Here is a 27,205-nt window from a genome sequence, read left to right on the forward strand (position 1 = left end):
GAAGCTTGTAGGGTGCTCCGGGGGGGGCAAAAAAAAGCAAAAAATGACCCATTTTTCATCAAAAAAGGGGCATGGATAGCCTTATGAAGGCTTATAGAGTACTTCTGGGGCGGGGGGGGACCAAAATTGAACAAAAAACAGGCCATTTTTTGCTCATTTCTGCCCTCCCCAGCCCCCAGGAGCTCTCTAAAAGCCTCCTAAAGGCTATGCAATGACCATTTTGGTGAGGGGGGCGAGGTTTCAGGAGGCAAAAAATGCTGTATTCAGTGTATAAGAAGCACCCAGATTTTCAACCTTTTTTGAGGGAAAAGGGTGCGTCTTATACTCTGAAAAATACGGTAACTATTCAGAGAATTGGATATAAATCACAGAAAGAAACTGAAAGTTTCTGCCATGAAATCCACCTGAAGGAATAGAACCTCTTCAATTATTTTTATTTATTTATCTTTTTTCTGGCTTTATTATTTTTATAAAAATGTCTAGGTAGTAAACATATCAAATACTCCTTTGTCCTATGTTCCCCACAACCACCCTGTGAGGCAGTGGTGGGTTCCGGATCCCGTTGCAACCAGTACGGTGCAACGGAGCCCGGCGTCCACCACATGAATGTGTGCAGCGCACACACACATGCGTCTTTACCTCTTGCAACACCTCCGCAATGCTCCAGCTGCTCGGCGGAGTGTCACGTAGGCGCCGTGAGCGGAAGAGCTCAAATACAGGTAAGGAGCTCGGGCAGGTGGATGGGACCTCTGGAGCACCGTACCGGTACCCGGTGCTCCGGGCAGGGACCGGTACACCCGTACAGGGGAGTACCGCCTGCAACCCACTACTACTGTGAGGTGGGTTGGGCTGAGACAGTGACTGGCCCAAAGTCACCCAGCTGGCTTTCATACCTAAGGTAAGGCTAGAATTCACAATATTCTGGTTTCTAGGCCAGCTACACCAAACTGGGTCTACTGTATCAAATAGTATTTCAAGGTAGCCATCCAATGCTTTCATTTAAATCTGAATCTAGCAAAACTGGATCACTGCAAAATGCAATGGAAAGTTATGCTTCAAAAATCTTGAACATAATTGAAAACGAGATCTTTAGCTAGAAATACACAAAGTTCTCCTATAATCAGTGATGCAATTCAATTTTTTTTACTACTGATTCTGTGTGTGTGGCTTGGTAGGCGTGGCAGGGGAAGGTGTTGTGGCCCAGCAGGAGCCCTTGCAGTTGCCACCAGACTCCGAGAGTGAGGGTCTCTGTGAGTCGGCTCAGGAGGAGGTGGAGGACCCTGGACAGGGTTCCGACTCTGAGCAGGGATCGGAAAGTCTGGTCGGCCACCAGGAGCAGCGGTGAGAGCCAGAGGAGGGGGGCTCCCGATGCCATGCCTTGGAGCAGTGGGGAGGAGTCATGAGACAGTGAGTCAGTGCTGAACAGGGAGTTCCTGGACGCTCGTTATCACCGCGCCCATAGACGCAAGGAGCGTGGGTGTAATTATCGGCAGTAAGGGCTCTCAGCTGTTGATCAGGAGACTCCTCTCCAGGCTATAAAAGGGTTGACTGTGCATACGCCCTTTGCAGCAGTCAACAAAGGACTCTTGCAAAAGTCTTGGTTTTGAAACATAGCTAGCTGGATAGCTGCTTTCGTGTCTTGTCATTGTGAGCTTTGTCGTGGTGGTTTACTACCACGGAACTGTCTGTTTGTAAAATAAACCCTGTTCCCTTGTATTGTTCCGGAGCGTGTTCTGTGTGGGCGAAGGAGGAAGGGGGGGTCAGAACAGGAAGGATACTGCAAAATCTCCATTTCCACCTCACTCTGGGGTCAGCCAGAGGTGGCATTTGCCGGTTCTCTGAACTACTCAAAATTTCCGCTACCGGTTCTCCAGAACCTGTCCGAACCTACTCCCTCCAAGCCAGCATCAAATCTAATTTACAAAAGCACATATAATTTGCACACAACAGTTATTTAATGTCTGTTTTTCAAACTTGCATAGTTTTCAAACTCAGGTATCATGGTTGGGAATTTGGGGAGTTCAAGTCCACTCAACTTAAAAAGTGGACAAGTTTGAAAAACACTGTTATTAAACCACAGAATAGCTGAACATGGGAGAACTAACATGCAAGCCAAAATGCAGCATGTTATGTTTCTTTTAGTGACCTGGCTGAACTAAGGCAAAATCTACAAGTTCTTTTTACATGATTGCTTCTTGACAAAACACACAGTTCCTAGACGACCAGAGGGAAGACTTCCATTTCCGGTGGTGTCTATAGAATCTTGTTTCTTTTGTTAAAAGAATGTAGCATCACAGCATAAACCAAACCTGGGCATTTTATGGCCCTGGGGCCACCTCTGCCCTGTCTGGCTCGCGTGAGGTCAATTGGAAGTTAGAAAATAAAATGTAAGTAAGTGCACCATGGGGGCGGGAGAACAGCGCACTCCTTTAGAGCTGTGGTGGCGTAGTGGTTAGAATGCAGTATTGCAGGTTAATTCTGCTGATTGCCAGCAGTTCGATTCTCACTGGCTCAAGATTGACTCTGCCTTCCATCCTTCCAAGGTGGGTAAAATGATGACCGAGATTGTTGGGGGCAATAGGCTGACTCCGTAAATCGCTTAGAGAGGGCTGTAAAGCACTGTAAAGCTGTATATAAGTCTAAGTGCGATTGCTATTTAGTCAGATAGCAAGGTAACATTTTGGCATCTGTGACAGAAAAATGGTGGTTGGGCTGAAGTGAGGCTGTGCTTCTTCCCTCAACATGTGGATGCTAAGTTCAGTGTATTGCTTCAGCCCTCCACAACAATCCCAATTTCTCATGTGGTCCCTTGGAAATCTTAATTGCTTACCCTTCGTGTAAAGTCTGCCTCTTCTGGACATAACTGACATCTTGCAATGCTCTAAAGCTGCCTTCCTCAATGTGACTCCCCTTGCCTTCCACCACATGGGCCACTGTTGATTTTTCCCCCACTCCCAATACATGCACACAAGCACACACAACCACGAAGTAAATATTCTTTGTAACCATGTGAAATGCCCTATCTTTTGGAGTATAAGACATACTTTTTTCCCGCAAAAAAAGTGTGTGAAAATCTTGAGTGCGTCTTATTACACTGAATACAGCATTTTTGGCCTCACGAAAACCTGCCCCCTTCACCAATATGGCCTTGCATAGCCTTTAGGAGGCTTTCAGAGTGCTCCCGGGTGCTGGGGAGGGGAAAATAAGTGAAAAATGGGCCGTTTTTTGCTTGTTTTCCCCCCCTCCAACCCCCAGCTCTCTATAAGCCTCCAAAAGGCTATGCATGCCCTTTTTTTTGACAAAAAAATGGGCCCGTTTTTATGAAAAACGGGCCATTTTTGGGAGGTCGGCAGAGTGCAAAACCTTTTTTAAAAAATTTGCCTCTTCAAAATCTTGGTGTGTCTTACCCTCCGGTGCGTCTTATACTCCAAAAACTATGATAATGTACACATCTAAGAAACCGTCTCTCTCAACTCGTAACTATGAATCAACATTCTCCCTACATGGCTCTTTTCAAATATATTCAGAAGACCAAAAAAATAAAGGACAACAAAAGTATTTTCAAAACAAAAACCCAACCCTTCACATTTGTATTTATATAACAAATTGCACTAAATTGAAAACACAGCATAAATTAAATGATTTTTATGGTGTCTACAGTTCAATAATGTAAGAATTTAACAATTATAAATCATGGTAGAAAGAAATAAATATAACAATTGTACCAGCATTCTCATCACTATTACCAAAAAGAAGAAAAGAAACACACAGTAGTATCCCATAGTTAATACTGATGGGCAAACCTATTTTGGAGACCAATGTTGTAATTTACAAATAACTACAAATAAGCAGCATCTTTCCCTTTTGACCTGGTCGGTACCACATCTCTGCCCAGAAAGGTTTAGTGGAGTATGCTTAAGGACTCTTTTGCAATATCCCATCAACAGCTTTCCTCTATCTGGACATCCTCCAGATGTATAGATCAGCTCAAATGACCAGACCGTTGTGACACCCTGCAGAAGTTGCTGCAAATATAACATCAGAAGTGTGAAGGAAAGTACTATTGCTCCCTCCTGCAACCCGATCTAACTCTGATATAGACTAGAACAGTGTTGGCGAAACTTTTCGGCACCGAGAGCCAAAACGAGCGAATGCGCCACAAACCGGAAGATCAGCAACCCGGTGCGCATGCGCACACTGGGAAAATAATCTTCTGATTTCCGGCACGCACATGCGCACCGTCCATCTGGTCTTCCGATTTCTGGCCCGCATATGTGCACGAAGACCAGCTGGCCGGTGCCGGAAACTGGAAGAGCAGCCACTTGGCACGCATGCAAGTGCCGGGAAGATGACCTTCTGGTTTCTGGAACCAGTGCGTGTGCAACGGCCACCTGGTTTTCCAGTTGCTGGTGCGCATGCACATGCAAAGACCAGCTGGCTGGTGCGCATGTGCATTTCAGAAATCAGAAGATCATCTTCCCGGCACGCACATGCGTGCCAGGTGGCCACTCTTCCCGTTTCCGGACACGTGAGGACCAGCTGGTCAGTACGCCGGAACCTGGAAGAGCAACACGCGACAGCTCACATGCCCAGAGAGATGGCTCTGTGTGCCACTTCCAGCACATGTGCCATAGGTTCGCCATCACTGGACTAGAACAAGAGTCAGCCAGGGTCTTTCACAGAGACTTACAGTAGGACAGGAAAAAAGCTTGTGCTGCAGTAATTCCCGTGCTTAAAAGGGAAATGGGACTGGGAACCCTGACTTGGAACTAAGGCCTCTGTTCTTAATTTTATCTCCACTTTCGAAGGGTGCCTATAAGCTTCCAAATGGCTGCACCAACAAAAAGAAAGATATGCCTTTAAAACCTGTAATTAAATACAGTCCTGGTCTTTTTTAAAAAAAGTATTATTTCATTAAGCTCCATTACTTAAAAACAGAAAAAAAGAGAGAGAGACAAGACTCATTGAAGGTTCAGGCAAAAATAGATCAGCCATCTTCCAAATGTATTCATCTTCAAAAATAGGCTATAAAAGTGCAAAACTAGGAAAACAAATCTAGATTTTATGTACATATGGCTCAGCTTATGAACAGGAAAAGGGTAAATTTTGCACAATTTCCTGATACACAGCACTTCATTCCATTGCCAGTTTTTTTATAGAGATGCATTTTTTTCACACACAGAAAGTCAGAAAATTAAAACGCTTCCAAAGTTGCTTGCTGGGTGTGAAGAAAATTTCCAAGAATGTCTACCTAGCTTTTGCATATTTACATCTGATAGGAAACACATTCTCAACAGTGCAAAAAGTATTTTTGAAACCATTTTTGTTCTGGAAACAAGGGCATGTCAAACAGAAAATAACATTTAAGCTATTGTTATAAAGGCTTTTACAAAATGCTTGGAACATCCAGCTTCAACATGTACAAATCATTTTTTTCAGCCAGCAAACCATTCTCCTATTCAATTTTCAGTTGTGTGCAGTTGGAAACAAACCCAAAAAACCTCCTAGGGTTTGAAAACAAAACATATTTTTTTTAACTTTTGGAATGTGTGTTTTTTTAATGTTGTACGCCGCCCCGAGACCTTTTGGAGAAGGGTGGCATATAAATCCAAACAAACAAACAAAAATAGCAAACCACCTTTCGCCGTTAAATTTATCACTCAAACTTTGGGCTGAACTACTTACGCAGTGTGGACAGACAAAAATTACCTCACAAGTTCCCTTTATACACACAATTTTGATTTTGGCAAACAGTGCTGGGCATATGCCCCAATTTTTCAAATGGGACCCAAATTATACATGTAGCTTATATGGGAGAAGTGTGGCTGCAGAATCTCTTTAAGGAACCACAAGCCCCCAATTCAAGGCAACTCCTGTGTGCATCACAATGTATCTAAAATTTTATCCTGACCCAAAGCAAACAATCTTTGAGTTGGGGACAAGGAGAGAGGAAAAAAAGCAGACCAACCTGTGGAATCTTCATCTATGAAGTCACGTGAGAGAGGCAGATTGAACCTTCAGTTTGTCAAGTAAATATGCAAGAGTTGCTATATCCGTATGTATGTATGTATGTATGTATGTATGTATGTATGTATGTATGTATGAATGAATGAATGAATGAATATGAATGAGTTGGTATAATTGGCATTGGTATTTGAGAGGAATCTTACCTTCTCTCTTAGGCATATGTACACAATCTATTTACATCTATATATTTTTGCAAAATAATGCATGTGTAGAGGTGAAAATGGCATTTAACAAAAGAAAAAGGGGTGAACTGAAATGCCCTGAAGGCATACAGTTAGAAACATTCTATGTTCATTGTAAGAGAGGAATTATGTCTTTATGTCAAAGGTCTGAGTAACTTTAATCCCTATACAAGAGGTCTCCAACCTTGTGAACTTCAATTCTCGAGAATTCTGGGAGTTGAAGTCCATAAGTCTTAAAGTTGCAAAGTTGGAGACCCGTTATCTTACACTACCCAAGAGTGCAATCAATTAATCCCATTCCCTTATGGAAGAGATGTTAAAAGAAAAATAAAGCAAGATTCAATTTCAGAAAAACATGATGTTTCCAAAGACAGAAGTACGGTCTTGTTTGGTGCAGAATGTTCCCGATACAATCTGATGGGAAATAATTGTGCTTAAAATGAACCTAAGCAGTACATGGAGGGGGTTTCATTTTGAAAATTATTTTTTTAAAGGAAAAACAAAAACAAAACCTGAAAATATTTAGAGAATCAAAATCTCTCTGTATTTCAATGAGGGAAACAGAATGTACAGCTTTACCTGAGATGCAAGGACTGCACGCAACATCAGCAGCACTCACAAAATGCAAAATATATATTTAAGTTGGATATTTGGTCTACAGTAATTCTAAGAAAAAAAAATATTATTCAAGATTTGGGAAAAGATACACACACTTTAGACAACACTGTCTTGGACAACAACGTTTACACTGCGCTTCGTCCAAACAGGATCAAATCTTCCATTACACAACTGTAGTGTTTTTCCTCTGTGCACAGTAAAATCACAGCTTAGTTTGGTAGCTTCCGTCATTCTATCAATTCTCAAGAGACGAACTGCGAGGGAATTCAAAGTCTGTGTCTTCATACCTGCAATACAGGGGGGGGGGGAATATTTTCAAACGATTCACAACAGATGCAAAAACAGTATTTTTTAGCATCGTTTCTAGACATTGTAAAGGGATTGATCTTCCTAAAGATTTACTACAAAAAGCAGGAAATATGGTATTGAGGTTTAGGTAATTTACATGACTCTTTGGGGTCAGATTTCATTTTACGTTATTTAAGGTTGCAATGGAAACCGGCCCGAGGAAACTATGATGTGTCGGTTGTAAAGTTACAGTATTTTCCAACAGTTACCTGCTGAGGCCCTGAAATCAAATCTAATAAGTTCTAGTTACAAACCTTAACCTCAAAACCACCTTAGGAAGAAATGTCATTACTTTATGGTGAAACAAAAGACAAAAATCATACATACTCTGGAAACTTAAATACATAACATTTCTGGGAAGCAAAACAAAAACAAAACACCAAACCCCACTCCAGTTTTCAGATCATATTATCACACTACAGGGTGTACATGTAGAGAAGTCCCACTAAGAGCATTTACCTATCAGAAGAGTTAAGATGGCACACTTCCGCCTTAAACACTACCACCCAATAGGATCTTCCTGTTGAGGTCCGCTGGCAGCAGAGTCGGACAGTAAGGAGGTTGGGGAGGAACATGGGCCAGTTCTGGAGTCTGGGGAAGGCTCGGGCGTGGGCTCTGCATCGGGGGCAGGGGGGGCAGGGCCATCTGGTAGGTATATGCTGCCTTCGGAGTCTGACATCAGCAAGGCAGAGGAACAGGGGGAGCCTGCTTCCAGTACGTGCATGTGCAGAACTGCCAGAAGGCAGGAACAGTTAAGAGAAAAGGGGTGATTTGGGAGTAAGGCTTGGAGATGATTGGCCCTCCCATAATACATAAAAGAGGAGCAAACAGACGTGAGCCTTTGCAGGAAGCAATTTTGTTCGTTCTGGTCAGTTTAAACTCTGAAGCTCTGTTTGACTCTATGCTCTGTTTGGCCTTGCAAAACTAATTAGGAATTAGGTCTTCGGCAGAGTTTCAAGGGAGATAAAGAGCAGAAGTCTGCCTGATTTCAAAGGGAAGTGTCCTGACCTAGGCTTCCTGAGACAGTAAAAAAATCATACGCTTAGTTCCAAAACTCCTCTTTTTATTTAAATGGCTGTGAATTATGTTCATTTACAGCCCGTAATGATTCACAACCAGTCTGTGAGGAGTCCGACAGAAGTCTGCCACAGTCTTTCAGGGTAAGGCTGATAAGAACCCACTTTTCTCCAAGTGCTGGGATAGGGCAAGATGGACAAAAAGATTTAACGATGGGCTTGTCTTTGATGCCAGGCTTGCAATGTTTATGGTTTTAATAGATATATAGGTATGATGTTGTTTTATTCCTAGTGTTGTTTCAACTGTTGGTTGGGAGCTGACCAGAGTTTGATATCAGATAGGCAGCCATATAAATGTTTTATAATATAGAGCCATGATGGCTAACCTTTTTGTCATCGCGTGCCGAAAGTGTGGCTGTGTGCCCACACCCATAATGCAATCTGTGCATGCACCCATGAGCTCCGCCCCCCCATGCACACGACCCCCGCAACCCATTTTGGGCTTAGCAGGCCTCCCTGCAGCCTCCTGGGACCAAAAGGGGATGCAGGGGGCACACCGAGGGGGTAGGGTCTCAAAAGGGGATGCAGGGGGCACGCCGAGGGGTAGGGCCTTCTCTGTGATGGGCCCGGCCCTCTGGAATGACCTCCCCCCCGACATTAGGACAGCTACCGATCTCCGCTCCTTCCGCACAAAACTCAAGACCCACCTGTTCCAACTAGCCGGCCTGGCCTGAATCATAACCATATTTCCAATCCCTCTGGATAATTTTTAAATTTTAAATTAAGTTTGACTTTGGGCATTTTAATTGTTTTTAATTGCATTATGTTGTTCTTAACTAATTGATTATTTATTTATTATATATTGTACAATGTTTTTTGTATATCTCCTCCTCGTTATTTATTTGTTATGTAATGAATTGTACGCCGCCCCGAGTCCCTTGGTGGAGAGGGAGCGGCCTATAAATTGGATTAATAAATAATAAATAAACCGTGCGGTTGATCTGAGCTGGGGCATCAGCTCACATGCCCGCAGAGGGCTCCGCATGACACCTGTGGCATGCGTGTCATAGGGCCGCCATCATGGATATAGAGTGTGGGTGATATATAGTCAAAATAACATTCTTTCTCAGAAAGTCAAGGCCATCTTGCCCTGCAGCTGCGATGAGGTGGCTGGGAGGCATCTCTAGTTTTGGATGGTGCCTGATTGGATCATGTGATGGACATGTGGGTCCTGGGCAGAGGCTTAAGCTTTCTTTTGGGTGGGGAAAACCTGGAAACTTTTCAGATTCAGGTTTTCCCAGATGTGCCGATATGACATCTCTAATAAAATGGAACTTCCGAGGAAACTCAAGCCTCGGGAGTCTTCTTCCGTTAGAGGAGTGTTACTTGGAACCCTGACATTTTTTCATACATATTTCCTTATTCTTAAAGATAACAATCACATTAGTCCAGAATTACACTTTGTCTTCTCGAGCAACTCCTGTTATCTTTTTTGGCTATTTGGCAGCAGAACAACCACCGTGGGAGAAAATATTTTAGTTAAATGCTCTTAAGGCTGCTCTTTAAGTGAAGCAACGTAGATCTGAGCAGAAGTCTAATTTAGATTCTGTCTCTCTCTCCCAGGAAGACATACTGATAAACAAGCCTCTTAGGAATTATAGCAAGCATTGGATAGTAATGGATGTCCATGCACGCGCTTTGCTCTCGTGTGCGGCTTTGCACGCATGCGCACGGCTTAAACATGCCTAAAAAGACCGTCATAAATCCGGGGCGGGTGGGCCAACCTGCGATTTCAACTACTGGTTTGGGCGAACCAGTCCAAACCGGCTGAATACCACCTCTGACAGTGACTCACGGGTCTTTCAGACAGCACTAAAAATGTAAAATATGTACATTGGTGTATGAAATGTGCCTTACCATCTGTTGCAGCCAAATCATGTTTTCTTATCATTCAGGCGGCTATGGGTATTGCCAATGAAGCTCTCATAACTTCGTTTTTGCAGCAAGGTGTTAGATAGGTGTTGATATGACACTGGTCTTTTTCCTAGTAAGAAACATTACAACACATGAGCAAAGGAATACAAAATAAGAGAGGACCTATTCAGTGCAAGATACCTATATCCCAGGGGTCGGCAACCTTAAACACTCAAAGAGCCACAAAGTTCCCAACCGGAAGTCCCCCTGTTCAATTCTGGAGCCGACGGGAAGTCCAGTTCCCCCGCCACAGAATCTCCTCCTAGCATGCCATCCATTTTCCTCTACCTGTCCTAACTGAAAGCCCTATCAATTGCGGAGCCGATAGGAAACGGAGCCGCAGCAGAGGGATGAAAGGACCACATGTGGCTCCAGAGCTGCGGGTTGCTGACCCCTGCTACATCCCATGGCTACATGGAATTAACAATTCCATTTGGCAGGTACTCTTTGTTTTAAAGAACGTCTTAATTTTTCCATCATTCATTTGCTGAAAGGCTAACAAAGTACATACCTTCTTTCGAAGAGCTGGGGACGTGGCTGGCACTTGATCCACAGGAAGTGGGAAACGGTCCCGGATTGTATGTTTCATATGGTTTTACAACAGTCATTGGATTCACAGCATCTCTGTCAGAGCTCATGAGCCCTTGTTTGAAAAGCAGGAGAGAGGCATGCTTGGTGTGGGAACAGACCTGAGGGAGCAGACCTGAATATTTGCCTGAAAGAGGTAATCTAGCAGTTTCATTCTCTGTCCGATGTCGAGCAGAGTCCATCTGTTCCAGAGCGAAGAGATTAGGCCGAAGTCTTTTTGCAGGCAGTCCGTCAAATCCCATATATCTATTCCCGGCAGATCTGTTACTGAAAAACTCTACTTCTCGGCTCGCTTTATTCAAAGGGTTCTCCGAAGAGCTGTTGACGTCGCTATTGCCCATCCCTGACTGAGAAGTCAAAAGTCTTGATTTCCCTTTATCTTGCACTGAAGATCGACCAGGGCTCTGATGCATTTCCTGCCTACAGTTATTAATCGGGACGCCGATCATTTGAGGTTTGCATGATTTCAAGTTGCTCGGGGACCAGCTGCTGGAGTTTTGTCCTGAGAGAATGGGTCCTTTGCTCTGTGGGGTAGGGCACTGCTTCGCCTTCTCCACAGGCAAAGATTTTGACTGAGCAAGTGAGGAAGATTTGATTTTCCTAGAATTAAGAGGCAGGGGTAACACGTCCTTGCCCAAAAGGCAAGGTGGGCAGCCTGTACGTCTGGCCTTATGAGCAGCCCTGTTTCTAATGCTATTTTTAGTCACTGCATTGAGGTTATTAGCAGACTTATGCATCAACCGTTGGTGCATGATGAGAACTTCTGGATACAACGTCCGGAAAGTACAAAAGGGACAGGTGCTGGTTGCTAAGGAACACCGAGAATGAAGAATTACTGGAGCATCCTGAGAAGAGGCGGTAGATAAATTTAAGGGCTTTTCTTGAACTGTTAATCTGCATTTTGAGTTTTCGGTAACGTCACTTAAATCCGCCTTCGTCCTGCCAGCATAAAACACATTTTTTGTTAACTCAGAGTTCTTTTTTGCACTTCTATTAACAAGACTGTTTGCCTGATGTTCCACTGTGTTTTTTGCACCACGTTTTAAAAAACCTGAAACAGACGCACCACCCTCTTTCGAGGCATCACAGTCTAAGTCTTTGCTCGTGTCCTGAGTTAGGTTTTTGGGCGCACCGTGAAAAGGGTAAAACTCTTCTCTCTGTTGTTTTACAGGTGGGACTACTCCTTTGGCATCTTTGGCGTCTTCAAGGAGCCTTTTCAGATTTTTGGTTTCTGGAGCATGACCGACGCTTGCTGACAAGAAGCCTGTCTCCTGGGAAGGAAATAACCCTTTACTGTCACTTTTCAGATCTGCTGAAGCTTCTGTGTGCTTGTCCTTGTGATGTCTCTCTAAATGGTAGCGCAGGGAGGTTTTCTGTGCTGCTGCATACTCACAAAATTCACATTTGTATGGCTTTTCGCCTGCAAAAATAATGAGCCAAAAGTCAGAAAACCTCTTTTGATTCACCAGAAAACAGAAATGAATTCTGTCTGTTTTCTTTACTGCAACTAAAACATCTTAGAACAAATAATATTTTGCCAGAATAATGGTTTCCTTAATTGCACTAATTGGTATTTGGCTTTGATTTCATTTTTAGAAATTAAAAGGGATGGCTTGCTTAGCGCAGACAGGGAAAAAGTAAGGACAAAGTAATATGGCATGTGGTGCCTAAAGCCTTTAATTCTTCTTCTGTCTTTATACTCATGTAGGACTCATGTGTTAGCCTGCCTGAGGCTTTTTCCAACATTGAACTGCAAATCCTTAATATTTACTTTGCTCAGTCTCCTGGAGATACAAGGCATGTTTCAAAACCTTCAGGCCTCCCAACTGCTAATCACAGCAATTTGCAGAGTAATTCATTTATTTGTCGAATTCATAGCCTCATTTTACTCCAGAAGCTAAAGTTGGTCTGAACAGTACTCACTCTTTCCTCCACTCCCCCATATCATGCAACCAGTAAGACAGGTTTGGTTGAAACAAACAAAAAGATTGACTGGTGTGTGCGTGTGTGTGAGGGGGGGGGGAGGGAGGTTGAGAAATATGCCAACATTCTTGGTATCAGAAGTAATGGAAGTCTTTCCTCCCAACACCAGATTAAAATCCTAACAACTGCAGATCAACTGTGGGCTATAAAGTGAAATTAGCAAATAGCAGGAACCTTAATATTGCTGTTTTAAAATCTCTCTTAGAAAGCTAGCTCTCTTATTATGTATGTATGTATGTATGTATGTATGTATGTATGTATGTATGTATGTAGATGGAAAAGGTTCCCCTTGCACATGCATGCTAGTCATTCCTGACTCTAGGGGGCAGTGCTCATCTCCTTTTCAAAGCTGAAGAACCAGCCACTGTCCAAAGACCTCTCCGTGGTCATGTGGCCGGCATGACTAAATGCCGAAGGCGCATGGAGCGCTGTTACCTTCCCACCAAAGGTGGTTCCTATTTTTCTACTTGCATTTCTACATGCTTTCGAACTGCTAGGTTGGCAAAAGCTGGAACAAGTAATGGGAGCTCACTCCATTACGCGGCACTAGGGATTCGAACCGCCAACAACGGCTAGCCATTTTTGTCACATTATCCAGAAATCTACACGGACAGTTGTCTGATCTCCTCAACAACTCTAGGAAAGTTTAGCTTTTTTACCGTCTCCTTAGGTTTGATGGTCTCTACTGTCGAGGGAAACTTACCCTATTTTCTTAGCATGCAGCAAACTATTTTTCCAATGAGTGTCAAATTTGAATCACATTTGTTTTTTACTTATTTATAATGTTCCCCTTTTGATTCTTCACCAAAGGCATAATCCAAGTTTCCTTTACCTGTATGAGTTCTGAGATGAATATTGAGGTAATAGTTTGAACGAAAAAACTTTCCACAGTAGCTGCATTCTCTAGTAGCTCCAAGATTTTTTACTTTTGATCTTTCCAACCCGTCTTCATTTTTATCTTTAGATGGGGAAAAACATAAAGAAAAGTAAGGAACACATTTCTGTACATTGTAAAAAAGAATACATATCGTGCAATAATTGAGCAACCTCTGTAATTATTTGTTCATTCTTAGGTATCTTTTTTGAAAATATTCTTTTGTTTAAATAAAAGGATTATAATAATAAGACAAAAATAGTAAGTGAACAGGTTATTGTTAATGTACTTCCTAAGAGGGAAAATGAACATGTATCTCTATTTATATCTGTATATCCGTATGCCGCAAAATTGTTAAATAAAAAAATTAAATGGAAAAAATAAGACATAACAGGATTTGGTTTGGTTTGCAAAGATATCTGCCAAGAATACAATGCTGCTGACCCTCTGGAGTAAAATTAGATTTTACTCTAATCTTTTTGAGGCCTACTGAATTGATATTTCTGGGAGGGAGGGAAGGAAGAAGGGAGGGAAGAAGGAAGGAACAGAGGAAGGGAGGGAGGGAGGGAAGAAGGAAGATTCTTTATCTCAACACGCACGTTTTTGTCAGTATCTTATTCACATCACTCACACTTGCTCAGCATATCTTGTATATCTAATCCACCATCTTCCTCCAACACTTTAGAATGTCTCAATTCAATGCTATCACACAAAAAGATTCCATCATGGAGCAGATTTTAACTATGACAGTGGGATACAGAGAGGTGTGCAAAAGTTTAGTTACCTATGGTCAAACTGTTTCAAAGGATTGCAGAAAGAACGCAAGATGCACAGCTTCTACAAGGCACATTATTAAAGATAACATCTTTGTTGAAACACATATGCCAATTATACATAGTTGTTTACAGATTTTTTTTTAAAGAATTATGAATACGCCAAGTCCAAAAGTTCGGAGACTCCCAGTCAGTTCTAACAATCTCTTGCTAGAAAGAGCAGCTTCCAAATCTTTTCTCTGGCTAACTAAGAATCTTTCTATCCCACTTTTTCGATGTTTTCCCGGGTCTTCCTTGCAAGGTTCAAAAATATTCTTAGGTCTCTTTTGCATACATTGCATCGTAAAGATCATCATACAAAAGTCCACAGTGCAGGTACTCCTTGACTTACAACAATTCATTTAGTGACCGTTCAGAGTTAGAATGGCACTGAAAAGCGACGTACGACCATTTTTCACTGCTGCATCCCCATGGTCACGGGATCAAAATTCAGACGCTTGGCAATTGACTCATATTTATGACGGTTGCAGTGTCCTAAGGTCATGTGATCCCTTTTGTGATCTTCTGAGAAGCCAAGTCAATGGAGGAGACAGGTTCACTTAACAACCATGTCACTAATTTAATAATTGAATTGATTCACTTAACAAATGTGGCAAGAAAGGTTGTAAAATGAGTCAAATTCACTTAAGAAATGTTTCGCTTAGCAACGGAAATTTTGGGCTCATTTTCAGTCGTAAGTCGGGGACTACCTGTTACATCCAACTCTGGGTCTTGTGAAGTAGTTTTGAGTTTAAAGACTGCAACAGCAAGCAAAAAGACTATTCCCATGCCTTCAATTAGTTCTTTTTCTTTGATACTTATTAAAGATTTATTAATTTTCCCTAATACATCAATTGCTTTTAAAACTAGAAAGCTAAGATTGCAAAGCAAATTTTAATTTTACTATGGAATGATATTTTTTTCTTTTTAAAAAAAAATTTCCATCTGAAATATTTTTAAAGACCTGGATATCCAGATAGTACAACTAGTATTTTAGATTATAAATACCCTCTAGGAAGCAAAAAAGACATTGGTGGGCTGAGAGATTTTCACTCCTACTACACAGAACCGTTGCATCTAAAACAGTTGGGGCATAAAAACAATTGACATCTGGGCACAAGAGACAGATTTTTTTTTTTTGCAAATTCTTTTTCTCACATGGACGCACACATATGCAACACCTTAGAAAATATGCAGTGGCATTTGGCAGGCAGACTTCAGAAACAACTCAGGAAAGTACAGCCCTTCAATGCAACTGTTAAGTAGTGATTGGATTACTTTTTCAGGTTGCATAGCCGCCCTCCCAGGGAACACAATTTGTGAGTTTACACTCTGCAGGATTTAATCTGAAATGCAGATATCAGAATAACAACAGATAACATATGAACTAGGAAGAAAACAGGATGGGCTAGATGGATAGAATAGACTTGTATAGCTGTTTTAATTACAAGTGGAAATATGAAGCTTTGAAGAGCCATTATTCAAGATGAAGCAAGCACAATGATAAAGTCATTTTTAAAACCATTCCGCAGCCACATGTTTTCGTTCATTAAAAAACATCATGGCAAAATATCTTGTTTAATTTTTATAATTGGCAACCTCACATCTCACTGCCTTAGGTAAATCCTGCATTTATTTAAAAGAGAATTGATTCTACTTAATTTTAGGGATGAATCCTTCTAAACTAGAATGATTTCCAAAACTGAACACTGGAGACAAGTATTTGTTTCTTCAATTACCCTTACCACATTTTTATTTATCTTATAATATTTGTGCTTTGTTCTCTATACTGTGAGCTGCCCAAATCTCAATACAGAATCACCAAATCATCAAATATTGACTAATTAATTAGCATGCATCGCTCAAGGTTTATCACTAGAGGGCAGCAGGCACCGTATTATGCTCATTTGAACTTGTTTCAAGCTGTAACTGCATTGAAGGTTTGATTAACACAGGGGTGTCCAAACTTGGCAACTTTAAGACTTGTGGACTTCAACTCCCAGAATTCCCTAGCCAGGCTGGGGAATTCTGGGAGTTGAAGTCCACAAGTCTTAAAGTTGCCAAGTTTGGACACCCCTGGATTAACTGAAGAGATTAATTTAATTTAATTTAATTTATTAAATTTATAGACCGCCCCCTCTCCCCAAAGGGACTCCGGGCGGTGTACAGACCACAGTAAAAACAATATACAAAAATTAAATATTTTTAGAAACCCATAAAAACAGATTAAATAATAGGCTGTACAGTATAGTTAAAAATTAAAACAACCTAAAAACCTACCCCTAAAAATTTTAAAAACAGGCTAGAGGAACACAAAACTACAGTTAGGCCAGGCCAGCTAAGTTGAACAGGTGGGTCTTGAGTTTCTTACGGAAGGAGCGGAGATCAGTAGTTATTCTAATATCGGGGGGGAGGTCATTCCAGAGGGTCAGGCCCATCACGCTCCTGGGCGTCGCCCGCTGGCACTGCCTAGTGGACGGCACCCGGAGGAGTCCCTCTCTGTGAGAGCGAATCGGTCGCAGGGATGTATGGGGCAGGATGCGATCCCGCAAGTAGCTAGGTCCTGTGCCATGGAGCGCTTTAGACATGATAGTCAACACCTTGAAACGCACCCGAAAAGCCACAGGTAGCCAGTGCAGGCCGCGCAGGAGAGGTGTTACATGAGAGTATCTTGTACCTCCCATAATTACCCGCGCGGCCGCATTCTGGACCAACTGCAGCTTTCGGGTGCATCTCAAGGGAAGCCCCATGTAGAGAGGTGAGGCAAGAAAAATAATGGTTGTTTTATAAAAAAGGACCTATGTGGCTATCTCAAAATTTCTGCCAATCTGTCCAAAGTACAAAGCAGGGTATATGTAGTTCTCGACTTACAAACATTCATTTAGTGACCATTTGAAATTAAAACGGCACCCAAAAAAGTAACGTATGACCATTTTGCACACTTATAACCACTGCAGCCTTCCATAGTCAGAATTTGATCAGAATTTGGATAACTGGCATGGATTTAAAACGGTTGCAGTGTCCTGGAGTCATGTTATCACTTTTTGCAACCTTCTGACAAGCAAAATCAATGGGGAAGCCAGATTCACTTAACAACTGTGTTACCAACTTCATAAATGTTGCAAGAAAGGTTGCAAAACTGAGCAAAAATTTACTTTAAAAATGTCCTAATTAGCAACAGAAAATTCTGGCTCAATTGTGGATTATCTGTATTGCATAACAAAGGGATTTATTGGTATCTTTAGGTGAGTAGTCTCACCTGTGATGGGAAAAAAACCTAAAAGGTCTAGCATTAAAGGAATGAAAATATCCATCTGTCTAATCATCCATTACACTATATTTTTATACAATTCTACAATTGTGTCATACATATATGAAATGTGCTATGCGTTTTAAGATTATGCAAGCATCTTTCCATTTGGTGTAGATGCAAATTATGCCATGACTTAAAACTAGCGTTAAGATGATGGTGTGATAATATTCCTTGGAAAGCAGTTAAGAAAACATGCCTCCCTCCAGATTATCTTTAATACAGATACTCTCTTATGCAGGGGTGAAATACACTTACCTTCACTAATGGTTCGCAAATGTGAGCGCTCTCTCTCGCTCTAGTCGCACGAACCACCTCCACGCATGAACAGGAATTTCTGTGCATGCGCAGAGCATAAAAAATGGACGTGATGACGTCCGGGCAGGTGGGTGGAGCCTGCTACTGAGTGCGCCTGGAAAGGTAAGTAGAACGGGGCGGGGGGGGAAATCCGCTGTGCCACACAATTTAGATTAGCTAGAAAGCAGGAAAGTTTGCTTTCTAGCTAATATAAATCACGCATCACAGCTGATCGGAGCATTTTTTTACTACCGGTTCGGGCGAACCAGTCCGAATCAGTAGCGTTTCACCCCTGCGCTAAATGAACAAAATACATTTTTATTGTGAACAGTTCTTAAATTGTCTTACCTGGAGTCTCTATTATCCCATCCTCGGAGCCGTCTTCAGACCCTCCCTCCAGTCGTTCAGCTCCGTTCTCATCTAGGGTCCCAGGGTCAGAAAGACATGTTCTCGGCTGCTTCCCTTCCCCACAACCGCTTTCTAGATCATTCTTCCGCTCTTTCTTATTATGGACTCGCGAGTGAAGGACAAGCTGGTGGTAAGTTCGAAAGGCTTTGCCACAGTCTGAACAATGGGTAGGCTTGTCTTTGTTCTGGGACAGTTTCGAATCCATCTGCAATGAAGGCACTTCGCGGCAACGATATTTATTAAATTTGTCCTGTGGCATGTTACCAATCCCTGCGTAACTTCCACCTCTGCTTCCCTTGGTCTTTCCTGTGCTTTCAGTCTGGTTTGCTTTGCTCCCGTTCCAAATCTCCCCAAGTTCTTCTTTGTCCGAAGACGAGTCATCGTTGTCCGTGCTTCCCTCTTGACCTGCCTCTTTTGTTTGCCCATGGCCAATAGCCACTTTACCTTTAGTAGCCAGCTGCCATGCCTGATAGGTACTGAAGGGATCCAACTCGGCAATCCATTTCACGGGCTTTTTCTGTTTGCTGTTATTAGAAGTTGAAAGGGGCTTTAGGTTTAAAAACTGCAGAAATTCTTCTCTGGGTATCGTCCTTTCTTTACCGTCCCCTTCCGAAGGAGAGCCGTTGCTGTTGGCTAGAGAATCTTTGGTATGTACTTTGCTGTGCTCGATTAAACTTTCCTTATTCTGAAATAGAAAGCCACACACCATGCAGATTTTATAAGGGGATGTTATGCTTTCTGCCACTTGATCCTGAACAACCTCATTTATCGTTACGGGGCTCTCGGATCCTTGCAGCGCCTTGCTGCGAGACCCAGGTTTGCTGTTGTGAGTTCTCATGTGATTTTTCAGGAACCAGGGCTCCTTAAATCTCCTTCCACACACACTGCACCAATAAGTGAAAGAATCCTTGTGCTTCCTCATATGGGCCTCAACATCAAAAGCCTCATCGAATGTTTGCCCGCAAACCACGCAGCTGAAGTCTTGGCTATCCTTTTCATTTACGTCCAGGGATGGCAAATCAATTCTCCCTTGTCCTTTATCAAGATGGCTAACATACTCCGCTTCCACACGCAAAACCGCAGGTTCACAGAGAGTGGGCCTATGCTGGGTCAATACATGCTTACCGAGATCTTCTGGATGCTTGAAAGTCTGTTCACAAAACATGCAGTCTAAAGACACACATCCTTCGCCTTGCATCAAGAACTTATCTTGCAAGTTCTTATAGGAGATTGTGTTGGCTCCTTTCACTGGCATGGTGGCATCATTATTGTCCATTCGTGAACCAACAGTACTGGCTATACTTTCTGGGCCATCCATGTACACCAAAAGAGGCTGAGTTGGCATGTTTCCTTTGGCAGTTTCAAGAAGAAGCGTTTTTATGCAAGAAACAGAGCCACTTCGGAAACTTCCCAGTTGTTTAAGGGCAGATGTTTGAGCCTTGATGACTCCTTCACGAGAGGGTTGTTGGGTATTCTGCTCATCTGTAGAAGTAGCTAACCTCTGCCAGGAAGAAATAATTTCATAAAAAATTGTTGCTAGCTCTTGTATGAAAGAGGTGGAATTGCTTATTTTGTTCTGCAGTTTATGTAACTTGCTTTCAGCAAAACCGGTCTGTTCACATCTCCGAGTTTAATACTTAAAGAGCTTTTTAAGCTTGGAGAAAATTGCTGTAGTTCAGAATCACCAAAAATGTCACCACCTATGTGAAGACAATTTGAAAACAAATCGATGTTAGCTTAGGAATCGAAAAGAATCAATAAAATCGTTTGAAACAAAAGGACTAATATACTTTTATGATACAAAGTATTCTTTCTTCCACAAAGCAATTCCTGTGTTCCTTTGACACTAATATACAATGTATGATTAACAGTTTCCCAACATACTTTTAACAAATGCTCCAATGTAATCTAAGTTTAAAGATGTGCAATCCAGCTACACATTCAGATTTTACTAAATATTTATCTTTAAAATGATGCAATTATCAAAGGAAGTTACTAATCTCTGCAAGGAAACTGCCTTAGGGAGTTACTGTATAACATTATCTTCAGCACTCAGTCATAAAGAAGAAACTGCCTCAGTGAAAGAAAGAGGACAATTATTCAGCCATTACATTTGCAGAATCCTAGAAGTCCACATTATTATCCTACAAAAAAATGTAGGAAATCCCATTTTTAAAGGAATAATATTCTCTTATTACAAAACCATTTAATAAGTTGTTTTATGAGAGCCTTTCTGTCCCATAGCATACTGAACCATTTGTAAGGGCTTAAATGTTTCTTTATAAAATAAAATGTGTCAGTTTTTAACAAGTTTAAAAGAAATCTTATCTTAAAAAGAAAAGAAAAAAGTATTTCCTCATGAGTTATCAGCTGCCATTTTGAAATCATGAGGCCACTTCAAATGCCAGCCATTTGGAAAGCTTGTTTATGCCCCTTTGAATACTTCAAAACTAATCCTTAGGTTTAAAACGATTTGTTTTATATAACAATTAAATATGAATTTGGATGCCCATTAAAATAGTAACTTGAATATGAAACTTATGTGGGAGATAAACAAGCACAGGGGAAATACTTGATATTTAGTATCTCTCAATAAATAGATCAACTACTGAAACACACATTTACTGCAGGAAAGATGGATAAGAGCTAAACAATATGCAATGTATAAATACTCTAAATTAGTGTAACAGCATTTAACATAATCCTAAATAATTTAGTATAATAAAAGTCATCAACACATGAATTCAAATTTTCAAAAGTTACTTTTTCTTCTTTTTTAGTGCCTACTGTCCACACACTTAAGTAAAAAGACATTTATTTGGGGGAAAAGAATGTTTTTCTAAAGGCTAATAAATCTGATCCAATTACAAGTATTATATGCATCTTTCCTTTGATTTTAATCTACATATCATTTGGCATAATCAAGATAGGAGTACAAAAACAGATACAGATATTCACATAAAAATATTTATTAGCACACACATATTTCAAAATACCAACCAAGTGAAAAGTATTACTGAATCTGAACCATATTAAATACTCTAGTTTGATTTGATGTTACCTATTTATTTGGCACAACCAACACATAGATGTAGATACACATGTCAATACACATGTCACTTAAATCTATTAGTCTCAGGATACCTTCCTACTTTAACAAGTTATGGAGGACCCGTTCCCACATTTAAAAATAATAGAGAATTTTTGCTTGTATGGGCTTTGTTTTTTACCGTATTAAAATTAAAATGGATGCATTCATAGAATACTTATTGAATCCTGTAAAAAGAATGATATTAAATTCATAATTTTCATGAAATAAACCTGTATTTTGTCAGATTTTTTTAAAAAGAGTGACACTCTAAGAAACACTGTCCTAAACAATTTAAAGTGGCTTTTGTAAAAAAAATTGGCAGCCAGAATGCCACGTGTCTCATCTTATATCCCTGAACGAAAGAAAGATTACACTATGTATTATTTGCTTCTGATCATAATCCTCTTTTGCAACATTGCAAATTAGAAGGCACTATTATAAAAGAAGATGGTTTAATAAGTGAATTGCAATATTTGGGCAATTTTCCAAAAAGGAACTACTATTTAGTTCCCAAAGTCCATCTTAAGAAGTTAGGTTGGTTTACTGAAATAATTACCAGTATCAGCTAATGTGGCAGACGAACAAAAGTATCTGCTATCAACATCTTGACCCAGGTTGGTGGTCTACTATAGGCTTCTCAGATCTTCCCAATAGGTGAATTTCAACTCCAAGTCTCAGTAACTCCAGTATTGGCTGGAAATTCTAGGAGTTGAAATCCAAGATCTGGAAAATTCTCAAATACATTTTCCCCTCCTTTTCTATAGCACAAGTACATTCTATATCATTTCCTTCTCACCAAAGGTGCTTTTTCAAGAGACAACTGGACTTTCTGGTTTTTCTTTGAAGACATTTCAAGTTCCATTTCTCATCCAAGAAGCTTCTTCAGCTCTGGCTGGATGGTGGGGAATGGAAGGATTTATACTCTTAGTAGACAGCTGGTCATTTACATTCTTTTAGAATGTCCTTGAGTCTTATCTGTGTTATCAAGATCACCTGAGTATTGCAAATGGATGTAACTGTTGAAAAGACTGTATTGTAGAATGGGATGTAGATGATGGCTTATCCCTCCCCCTCAGTTGAGAGGGGACTGCTCAATTTTGACATAGATGGCCCTTTGACCCCTCTTTCAAACTAGCGGTCCTTTCTGTCCAAAATGTGGACTTTGCTGTCTTCAAAAGAGTGGCCTTTATCTTTTAAATGCAGATGGACTCTGAATCTTGTCCTGATGGGTTTGTTCTCATATTCCACTTCCCATCATCCAGCCAGAGCTGAATAAGCTTCTTGGATGAGAAGAGAAACGTCTTCAAAGAAAATCATAAAGTCCAGTTGCCCTTGACAAAGCATCTTTGGGACAACCATGACCTGAATGACTAAGAATTTCCATAAACCCTTCTCATCAGAGATAACCAACATTATTTCACCCTTTATTACTTTCAAACCATGAGACCTTTCTTCCAAGGCCCTCAAAGTAGAATAAATGCATTTAATATTCCCACTCTATGCCATCATTTTACCTTTAGAAGTAGTACATTGTACAAGTACAAGTATACTAACAAACTGATACAAAATTGTTTAGTAAACCTTAAAGCTGATTTAAGATAGTTTGGTTTCTCTATACCTAATCCTTAGGTGCACAGTAGTTTGATTCATTTAAATTTATATTCAATTAGAGCAGTGTATGAACCTAGCCTTTTATCATTTGTAAACCAGTTTATTGTGTACTGCAGTACAATCTATTAACCAACTATGGTTTATTCAATAACATCATGGTAAAAGCAGTTATGTAAATACAGTATATAAAGAGACCTGATCCTTTGATCACTAGACTAGACTAATTCTTCAACAATCCACATTATCAACAGCATTGTCTGCTAGATATTAGAAATCTATTATCTTTTGAGGTCTACAATTTTCTTAGCTGTGTGTGTGTGTGTTTGTTTGTGTGTGTGTTACACAATTAGAAATTATTGTGACAGACAGATCAATGGGTACTGTGACGGTTTAAAGTTATTCCTCTGCGATCCAAGATAATCCTACCAAATGTATAAAGCACACCACAAAATTTGAGTGGATTGAAATTTAAAGCTTCTAATTACTACTGAATTAGCAACCAAAGTACTCAATGTGCATTTTATTCTAATATACAATTTCACTACAGCCCTTTACAAATAAATAGCCCAGATTTTCCAAATGCAGTACAACTAAACTTCAGGAAGTTTAGGAAGTATGTATTTGGGGGGGGGGGGGGGTAAACATTTTAACAAGGACAGATGACACTTATATTAAAAGGGCATATTTGTAAAGTCCAAAAAATAAGTAGCCTTAGTGCTTCTCTCACACACTTCTCACAAATCCTTTAGAAGCAGGAGCTAAGCTTTTTATGTAAAGGTAAAACCAGTATATTAAATCAGAATAGAGCTGGAAGGGACCTTGGAGGTCTTCCAATCCAACCCTCTGCTCAAGCAGGAGATCCTATACCAGTGATGGCGAACCTTTTCCAGAAGAGCATCTGCCGACGGCGCACATGCCCACAGAGAGTGGTCTGTGCGCCACCTCTGGCACATGTGCCATCATGGCCCTATACCATTTCAGACATATGACTGTCCAGCCTCTTCTTAAAAACCTCAAGTGATGAAGCACCCACAACTTCTGAAGGCAAGCTTTATCACAGACTATATTGACAACTGAGACTGTGCTGTAATTCAACATATTTTTGCACTTTCAGGAGTCAACTTTGTATTTAGAACATTTATATTCTAGGATCTGCATGAATTCAGCAGATTTTTAAAATATGCGTAATATATTTTAGTGCTCGGAGAAATAAAGATACTGCAGTCTCTCTCAGCCATAGCAGCCATCAATCTCTCTTCCGAAAGGGCAAGCAAATTACACGTCTTTTTAAAAATACAACCGCCATAATAATTTTGGGAGGGTTTCTTTTTAAGAAAAGCTGAGATTTTCAAGAAGCTGAATTATATTATATGTTCAATGCTTTTTCAGAACAATGTTTGTTTGTTTGTTTTATTGGATTTATATGCCGCCCTTCTCCCAAAGGACTCAGGGCAGCGTATAGCATCAAAAAACACATATTACAAAAGTTAAAAGGAAATTAGAAACAATCCAAAAAACCAAACCCCATTAATATAACACTAACATTTAAAAAATTAGATAAAATTAGATAAAATATCTATGTACATCACCCTAAAGTGACAAACTTACTGGGGTCAATTTAACTCCATTATGAAACTTGTAATGGATAGTGGAAACAGGGTAGAAGGTAGCAGGGAAAAGAATGGAGAAAACCCACTTTTTTCTGAGGTAGACTTAGATTATGTGAAATTGTGCAGCTATATGGTTTTTTTAATGGCATGACTTTAAAACTACCACATTATGTGCTTCCTCTTTTTTAAGAAAACTGTGTAACTGTTCTGATCAGGGTAGATAAAAATTGATGGGTTTTTTTTAATGATTTTTTTATTTAAATCGGATATTTTTATTTTTGTTAAATTTATTTTAATAAAATGCTTTTGGAGTAAAAATCTATCTAAAGATAGTTTTCTATTTAAGATACATTAGTAATTTATTTTATTCAGCATGAAATGGAACTTAGTTATGTAGCATGAGGCTATATATTCTGCAATATTAGTACTGTTGGTGAGTCAACAGCGGGTCAGAGGAGGAGCTGCTGCGGGACAGAGATAACAGTTGCTCTTTTAAAATTACAATTTAAATCGAGTTGATTTAAATCAAGCCTTTTTACCAGTGATTTAAATCGTGATTTAAATCGACTTAATTTAAATCAAATCCACCCTGTCTGATAACTAAGAAAACACACTCATTCTACGATAAATAACATTTCGAATAGTTATGTTTTACTACAGAATTTCTTTTGGTTTTTCAAAATATTGCTTATGTCAGTAAACACTAGTATTCAATTCCAGCTGTGTTCATGCATTTTGGTAAGTATCAGCCTTAATCGCAGAGATAGGCAATCTGATTCTCTGCAGAAGTTTTGGACTTCAACCCCTATCAGCCTCCACCAACAGAGATAATGACAGGCAATTGTGGAAGTGATACTGAGGGAAAAATATGCAGGGGAATGGATTGCTTAATCCTGATTAATAGTTATTTTCCTATAATAGTTTTATATATATACATATACATATACATATACATATACAATTTGTGTTGTATTTGTGCTGATAAATATATATATTGTGTTACAACCCCTGGTATGCCCATTATATATGTATATATATATATTGTTGTATTTGTGCTGATAAATAAATAAAGGGAGACTAGTACAGATCTATTTCAAGCTATTTAGCTCTCATCAGCTAGCCATACCCTTACTGGGACTCGAAAGGTTAAATTTGTGTATGGCCATCTATCTCCTTCTCTTTTTAAAATTTTAAAGTTGATACTCTGCTGCTGAGTTTTGGAAAGCTGAGGATCACAACCTTAAATGCTTAAATCTTCAAAAAAAAATCATATACTATACAAACCTATCAGTTTTGGTTTTAGATATACATTCTATTTTTAGGTAAAATGCTTACTAAGCATTGGAGATCACGGAGCAATATATCCAAATAATAAGAAGCCAGGCTGGGAAAGCCAGTGTTTCTGAAACCCAAAATTACACTGATCCTTTTAAATTGTGGGGCTGCATTTCAACAGACGAGTGAAACATCACATAAATATGGAGCTGGGATGAGAACCTAAGTTTAATTCTTTTTGTTTTACTTTATTAGTGAACAATCCAGAACAAATTTGTAAGCAATAATTGTATTTTTACATTCTTTACAAATTTATGTATGCTAAAGATTCTCCTTTATAGTTTTCTTTAAATAACTGTTCCTTCTGCTTCATATATTACCAATTTGGTTTGTCTTTTATATTTATCCTGCATAACTTCAAATAAAACAATCACCAACTATGATAAAAGGCATTTTATAAGATACTACTGAAAAATATCAGTCTAACAAGGAAGGCAATAATAATTTCTGGTTTTTGCATTTCAATGATCAGGTAAATGGCAGGCCAAAGTACAGCAAGATTTTAACATTGCTTTTCAGTTTCCTAATCTAGCCAAAAGTCAAGTTCCTTTCAAGTTAATCTCAATTACTGTTATTTGCAAATAAAACATTGAATCTTTTGAAGTAGAGATTTATTACTCTCACTTCTCTACCTAGAATGATATTTTATGCTACAATATAGTTTCATCCTAGAAACTATTCATATCAGGCCCTTAAAACTGTTTTTTCTTGTATTTCTATGACATATTTTCATCTGCCATCTATTTGGTAAAATTTTGAAAAGAGGCAGTGTGTCTCTCTGTGTGTAAACAGAATGCCTTATAAAATTCAGTTTTGTCAAACTGAATCCTGTTGGATATTGAAGATTGAAAATAATTAGATTCATTCTTCACAGTTCTATAAATGAGAACTGTTTTGATACAAAAAGCTACTTTACACATTTTGAAAACATGAAGAGCCTGGCAATTTCAACTATAAAAACACTGGAAAGCCACCTAATTTACAATTTCATTTAATATAATCTAATTTCAGAGTTGCAGGATATACAATATTTTAAAAGGAACAGAATTCATTTCTGAACGTTCCATCCTTCTGTACAGAACAAACTATTTCCATTGCTTAATTTTGACCTTACAGCCCTT

The 27,205-nt window shown here is 39.8% G+C and overlaps 1 protein-coding gene across 7 annotated transcripts in view; it reads right to left on the reverse strand.

The window, feature by feature from the left end:
- Nucleotides 1-3,556: 3,556 nt before the first annotated feature.
- Nucleotides 3,557-27,205, reverse strand: part of ZNF217 (zinc finger protein 217) — a 54,218-nt gene continuing 30,569 nt past the window's right edge. For all 7 annotated transcript variants that reach the window (XM_081947527.1, XM_081947525.1, XM_081947528.1 and 4 more), the window contains 5 exons: nt 18,378-20,137; nt 13,569-13,694; nt 10,677-12,173; nt 10,109-10,235; nt 3,557-7,114 (listed from right to left, as the gene is read on the reverse strand). In XM_081947527.1, coding sequence (XP_081803653.1) covers nt 10,126-10,235; nt 10,677-12,173; nt 13,569-13,694; nt 18,378-19,782 — 3,138 coding nt within the window. In that variant the 5' untranslated portion in view covers nt 19,783-20,137 and the 3' untranslated portion in view covers nt 3,557-7,114; nt 10,109-10,125. The remainder of the gene's footprint in view (nt 7,115-10,108; nt 10,236-10,676; nt 12,174-13,568; nt 13,695-18,377; nt 20,138-27,205) is intronic.

The sequence above is a fragment of the Natrix helvetica genome (assembly GCF_964273705.1).
Source record: "Natrix helvetica genome assembly, chromosome: 3".
Classification (NCBI taxonomy): Eukaryota; Metazoa; Chordata; class Lepidosauria; order Squamata; family Natricidae; genus Natrix; species Natrix helvetica.